This window comes from Aplysia californica, unplaced genomic scaffold, assembly GCF_000002075.1.
Source record: "Aplysia californica isolate F4 #8 unplaced genomic scaffold, AplCal3.0 scaffold00440, whole genome shotgun sequence".
Taxonomy (NCBI): Eukaryota; Metazoa; Mollusca; class Gastropoda; order Aplysiida; family Aplysiidae; genus Aplysia; species Aplysia californica.
In genome coordinates, this window is record NW_004797710.1 from 307,841 (window position 1) to 314,923 (window position 7,083).

General features: G+C 37.4%; 1 protein-coding gene across 1 annotated transcript in view; it reads left to right on the plus strand.

Moving 5' to 3' along the window:
* LOC101848454 (N-acetylneuraminate 9-O-acetyltransferase) overlaps positions 1 to 6,066 on the plus strand; it is a gene marked incomplete in the record, with an annotated part of 38,987 nt that extends 32,921 nt beyond the window's left edge. Inside the window, 6 exon segments of the mRNA XM_013086152.2 lie at positions 63 to 142; positions 704 to 808; positions 1,239 to 1,379; positions 1,952 to 2,029; positions 2,476 to 2,568; positions 4,095 to 6,066. Coding sequence (XP_012941606.2) covers positions 63 to 142; positions 704 to 808; positions 1,239 to 1,379; positions 1,952 to 2,029; positions 2,476 to 2,568; positions 4,095 to 4,352 — 755 coding nt within the window.
* Between the last annotated feature and the right edge of the window lie 1,017 nt (positions 6,067 to 7,083).

The following is a 7,083-nucleotide window of genomic DNA, read 5'->3' on the forward strand; positions in this document are numbered from 1 at the left end:
CCCCCCAAGTCCTCTCTAAACAATACCTTACATTATAAATATTCTGCTTTTGTGATCTTCAGCCAACCCAATGCACTACTTGTACATGATTCTCAAGATGGTGGTGCTTATAGTTGTCATCTCTTTGTTCTACTTGTCTGAGGTGAGTTCTCTTTTGTGGTTTGATCGGCACTGCTGCTTATCAATTTATATTTGTGCTCTAATATTCTAAAGAAAAAGGCTTTTTTGTGCATATGTGCGCCCACCACAATATTTCATGATGTGTCCTCTCAGTTACATCAGTGAATAGTGGCGGTGTGGGTTGGTATGCACTGTGGTGTGAAATGCACTACCTGGTAATAGAGAGATGAGATCTTTTAATTCATTCAAAAGTCAGCTTAAATCATTTCTGTTTTTAGATTTAAAATATATACAGTTGGGCACAGCCTCTCATAATGCAAAGTTAACAAAATTCTTACTGCAATAGGAAAAAGAATTTTCTGTGCCTTTTTCAACTTGTGCTTTTTTTTATTAACCACAAACTGTGCCCTGAAAATTGTATGTTTGTAAAAAAGAATGTGGCTCCATGCTCTGTTCTGTCCCCATAGAAGCAAAGGAAAAACACCTTTTCTACAGTTTGTAAATATCTTGAAATAAATAACTATTTAGCACACCTCTTTGACTATATGTGTACTTTTTACTCTTTGCTTTTCTACTTTTTCAGGTTTTCTTTGAGAAAGTTTTCCTGACGCGTCCCATTAAGGCACTGTTTGTCACTTCAGATGACTCTTTGCATGAGTGGCGGTTCCGTTGGCAGCTGGACAGATATGTAAGTCATTTTGTTGTGAAAAACAAAGGCTTACACGAAAACTACACATTGATAGTTTTGTTAGTATTTTACTGGACCTTGATGGGGATAAAGCTAATTTAAATCCTCAACAAAGGGCCTGTAAACTTGGGTTGTTTGCATTGTTTTCATGGCTCTCCTTCCACTTGCCTGATTCCGTCACAGACTGGTCTCATTTTTGTCTCTCTTCTCTCTCTTTACTAGGTCAGTCTGGGTCTTAAAAAATGTTAGTTTTTCTTGTGATTTTACTGCTGTAAAATTATTGCATGAGAGAGATTTCTCTCTATAGGCTGGGCTCTTGCTTGGCTAGTCTGTTGTTAACTGGGACGGAGAATCCCCAACTGATGTATCTTTTGTGCAGTTTTTGTTCATGTGCCCTTCATTGATACTTTACTGGCCTATTTTTATACAGAGTGCTGTGTACGGGATGCTGTTTGCCTTTGGCTACAAAGTTTTGAGCCGTTACAAGCTGCTACGTGATGGAGGTCCAGACAACCTACTCTCCAATCCTATCTCATGGCTCATCTGTGTTTTCTCAGTCATTGGCATTGCGGTGAGTTCAGTTTTAGTCACTGATGTACAGGTATTGTGTGGAATTGTGCATATTTGGGTGTAAGTTCTCTTTTATGTTATGTGGTAGGTCTTTTGATGATAATTTGGTGTGATGTTTTTCCCCGCCTATTTCATTTCAGAGTTACTCTTTTCTTTGTCTATTCTCTGTCTTTCCTTCTCTATTCTTGAGGAAACTTAACCATAATCTTGCTGTGCAATTAAAATTTACAGTAAATCGTTAAGTACAGAATTTGCCATAGGCCTATATTTTGTTTTGGTTTGTTTACTGCTCTACTTCTTTTAAGAGTCTCTGTCATTCTATGCTCTTTCCCAGCATTTTGAATGATGACAATTTAGTTTTTGTCATGCACAAGTAGAAAATACAAACTTTTTCCCATAATATTAGTAACAAAATGTGACAATGAAGTAACGACAAATTAATGCCAGCTTAGTGTTGAGACATTTTGCCATTCTGTACTTTTGATGTCTAAGAAAATCTAGTTTCTCTCTCTTTCATTTGTCCGTGTCTCACCTGCTGAAGTAAATTCCAGTCCATATTTCCTTGCATTTCAGAGCTATGCCATATTTTCTGTGCTGTGCAGCAACAAATTTCTGTGCAATGATGTCCATTCATACTTGGTATTTTTACCGGTGAGCATACCCTGATTGTCTTGTATTGTGGTCTCCACGGAGATTCATTAAGTATGCTCTCTTTCCTTTCTTTAACTGTAAATTGTGGAATTGGAAAGTTTTCTCATAAATGTTGACTACTACTACTGGCAGTGAAGTACTATCAACTTGTGAATGTGCTCTTGGTAGAATCAAGTACATGACGCATGCCTTAATTTTTCCTTGTTTACAGGTTATTGGGAAAAAAAATTTAAGCCTAACTTCTTGAATCTTGGATACATGTATTGTGAATAGATTACAGGTCTGGCTAAGCATTTGCTGATTAGACTCAAAGACGTTTAGTTTGCTTTGATGATTTCTCTGGTACAAGCTTATAATGGCCTCGAACATTCTCAGCACATATATTTAATGTGTGATACGAATATCTTTCCTTAGGATCATTGTTATGTTTTGTTTTCTTCCTGCAGATTGTATCATATGTGTTATTGAGAAACACACCAGGCTGTTTGAGGACAAAGTACAGCCCATTTTTTTCCTGGTTTGGGAAAATCTCCTTAGAGGTAGGCCTCTGTGTCTTTGTACCATTTATGAATGACAATTGTCTTAGTTTTGAATATTTTTGCCACAGAGTATCTTTTGGTATAAGAGTCAATTTGTGCTAATTGTATTGGTCATATCTTTTTTATATTTCGTGATGTTCTTACCATTTTGACTCAATGATCGGCCTGTTTCATTTCAGATAGCCTTAATTCATCATTACCGAAAAAGCAGAGATATGATTTGTCAGTGTTTTTTTAAGGGAGGGTATATATCTCTTCTTCTGACACCCTTATTGATCTGTGACAAAACATTGTGTAGTCTGTCTCATTAGTATTCTTTCATTACTAATGCTTAAATGATAATATGCCATCATATTTATCAAATCTTTTGAGACTGCACATTCTAACTCGCGGTTTAAGGTCGTCAGCTGACAAAAAGAAATTTCTGTTACCATCTATGCATTTGAATATCTGAGCCCCAAGATCTGGAATGCTTTGCCAAGTAGTTTAAGAGAGATCAAATCCTTTGATTCATTCAAATGTCAGCTGAAGTCATTTCTGTTTTTAAATTAATAAGATGAATATTTAGAGAGATTTTCCTTTGGTCAGAACACATTTTATGTTACTATTGTATTGTATTGTAAAGGGTTCAGAGCCTGTGTACTTTAATCGGGGTTGAGCTGTATAGATAAATGCACTTTATTATTATTATTATCTAAATGTCTGTGTTCATGACTCATACCTGGCGACAAGGTATTTGAGTTTATTCATCAAATGCATGGCCAGTGTCTCTTTGCTTTCTTCCTTGCCTGATTGCCAAGACTGAAAAAAAAGTCTTCACTGATTTATGGTAATATTTCGTTAACCCTTCTGTGACACAAGGTCAGCTCGTGCTTCACTGGGTACAGTTTTGGATCCCTAGGAACAAAGAGTAGTGCTAGATTAAGTGGTCAGTTGCCTATAATTAGACCTGGTTTGTAAATACTGCTATCTCAAAGGGGAAAGATTTCTTTGTATGGAAAAAGTATACCGAAAATAGAAGCAGTGTGCAGAATACAACTTATGATCAATAGCGTTCTTCATCATGGTCCTGACACTTCGAAAGGCGTGACAAATAATGTACATCACAGCAGTGTCTTGGCTCCTTTGCTGTATAAGAAAAAATGACAAACGGCGTACGTCATATAGGGAACGAAGGGGTTAACATTGTGTCACTTGAGGACTCCTGGTCATGTCATAGTGTATTTCTATGACTTTGTTGTAATGTGTCTTTAATACAGTGTCCCATTACGATTCCTCTTGGTATCAAAGTGTAGGTACCTACATCTGTAACATTATTGTGCTGTTTTCTTCACGTTAGTTATCCAAATATTCTATATGTGGTTTGCAAGCTTTGTTGTATGGTCTGTCTATTTTACCTCCTTGTAGTGTTGCTGAAGTCCTTGGCTGGTCCAGGTGAAATGTGGCGATTATCATTGTTAACTTCACTCAACAAACACAATTCTTAGGCTTGTATCATAACTCCTACTTTTTCTGTCTTTTTCCAGCTCTTCATCTGCCAGTACCACACCTGGATGTCAGCGGACACTCATGGGGTCCTGGTGCTGATCCCCAGCTACCCAGTCCTCAACGTAGTCATCACCTCCTTCATCTTCATCGTGGCGGCCCACGAGGTGCACCAAATCAGCCAGCTGCTTTGTCACTACGCCGTGCCCCAGGAGCTGAAGCTGCTCGTACGGAACATCGTCGTCTTCATCGCTGTCCTCATTCCTTTATGCTATGTCAATGGGCTACTGGCCTTGTAGCATTGGCTTTCACCTAGGCCCGGTTTTTATTTAGAACAGTCATCATTGTAAATTATTTATTATTATGATTATTTTACCTCTTTCTCTGCCAGCGATGGGAGTAGACACTCCTCTCTGTGTGGGTTCCGAACAACATTTTGTGATGAAACAAGGTATGTTTGTTTCACCTTGATTGACTTTGGTACTGTATTAATCATTCATCAAATGATGAGTTTCGTTGTGAAAATATCGATGTGAATCAAAATCATGTTGCTCCCTATTGTCGTGGGTCCAGGTGTGTGGTTAACACTACTGGAAACTTAATGTGATGGACATGTGTGGTGTATGAGACCTAGGAAGCCATACTATTTGCCTTATAAATGTTGTGATTGTGACTTAGGAGATGTGGGTTACCTTCTAAATCACATCAATGATTTGAGATAATTATGATTGTGATGTGGATTGTTTCTGTGCCATGTGAAGACCCCTCCACTCTGACGAAAGATTTCCTATTCAGTGTCACTTAACCTCTTCAACCCTACAATACTGTCACAAGAGTAGCCCTGAATCCCAAATGAAAGTGACATTGCTGTTTAAAATTTTATACACTTTAAAAATTTCAGCCAGAAGTACAGTTTTCAATAAGTGCACCTGCTGACTTCTGGTGACTGCAGAGTTATTTTGATGTCAGCGATGCAAGTATAGAGCACCTATTTGGTGTAGGATTCTAATGATTCAGAGAAAAAGAAATAAAAATGCTTCAAAGTAGCTACAGGATGAGCAGTTGTACCGATGCGGAAATTAAGATTTGATAGATCTGGAAAACCCCTGTATTGTTTTATGGGTATCTTTGCTTCTACACAGTTTTGAATAACAAGAGTAGAGTTGCATCCCTATGTTCTCGGTCCACTTGCTGATGTGGTCATGTCTGTTTCAAGGCTATTAGGCTCGGGATTCCCATGTAGTAGCTAAAACAAAGAAATATGGTGTGTAGTGTGTTGTGCGCAAATGATGAAGTCAGTCTGGCTTCATGAGGGTTTTGCGTGCACTCTGCATTCGCCATAATGACTTCGCAGAGGTAAACTAGGTCTACGGATCAGGTTGTAGCAGAAATTTATCGAGATGCAGACAGTGATAACAAAGATTTCAATTCATCTGAAAATAGTTTTTGTCATAGATCTAATCTCCAAGATGACAGGGATCTCGAATACGAAGATGGAATTTTTAAAAATCTTTCACCTGCCAAATTCTTCTACAGAATACTTATACCTAAAAATGATGAACACCAATGGGTTTTATGTTCATTTCTCTTTTATTCGATATGTACTTTGCTATTTCTAGCCTTTATAGTAAGCAAGCTATAGCCATTCAAAAAGCAGACCGTGTCATACACAGCCACTGTGGAAATTTCCTTAGCACATGCGGTGGACTTATGGTTAGCAGTCAAGGATTTAATATGGGGACTCCCTGTCAAAGAATTTTAAGCTAGTATGCATTCGTGTATTTTTACTGTTGAAAAAAAATTTTCCTCTCTCTAGTTTAATGTACTAGTACTATGCAAAATGTGATATGAACATCCTTTCAGGTTGTGGAAAATGAATGCATCAACGAATGTCATGAGATTGAATTTCCCTTTATTGCATGTACACTGTTAAAAGGACTATTAGTTTGTTTTCTCTCTGGTACTAAGGATTGCTCTTGAGACCCAAAGAATGTTCAGTACATCTTTGTGTTTTGAAAAATATATGGATCAGTCGGTTTTGTTTGTCAAATAAAAGAGAAATGGGGGTGGGGGGGTTGTTGTAGTAAGATATTGAACTAAGAACAGCTTGAAAGGAGTTGTGTTACTGCTTTTTGAATAAGACGACTAGTTTCAAGCTGAATTTTGAATTTGAAATCCTTGCTTTTGACTGTGTGAATCATGGTTCCCCCAACCATATTTATATTTGCTCAGTTTGGTATCTGTCCTGGTCATTTCTTTTGCTTTTCTTAGGTAGAGGGGTCAGAACTGGTGGTTGCTTCTAGATATGATCTATTGTTTTGGTCCTATCATCATTTTCCAACAAATCGTTCCTCACCATTGTTAGATGTATATAGATTTTACTTGCATCATTGTGAGAAAAAGGACCAAGTTTAATCTTTTTGTTTTCATTGTTGCCACATTCTAGTGTGGTTTGGCTGATTTTCTGGTTTGAGTTGGAATTGTTCTTTCTTGGTTATCAGAATAATTTTACCTGTTTGGGTTGTATGAGTTTAAGAAATATTAAGGTTCAAATCTGGTAGACTGGCTTCAGTTTGATATATGTGTGGCTGTCCAGGAAAACCCTTCACATGGGTCACTCTATCACTTTTGAGTTATTTACATATTTGGATTATGCATTCAATTCTGAACATTTTGCTTTTTATTTGACTAGATTATCTTCAATAGATCAAAAGTTATGGCCTTTTATGTGTGGTACCCTCCGAAAAGTCACTTTTGAGAAAACAGCACTTAAAAGTTGGCCTTCAGATTTGAGGCCCCCCCATGTGTTAATGATGTTAGTAAAACACAAAAATTGCATGCAAACCATTCCAAAGCATTTAATTACAACATAGTGGTTAGTTGAAGAGTTAAAACAAGAATTTATGAGGTTGAATCACTTACAGTGGTGCATTCTGCCTGGCATCATTTGAATTTCACTTGACGTGATGAATATAGAATCTATGTTATAAGTTATAGCTTACTTGTTGAAAACAAAGACGGCGTGCATTT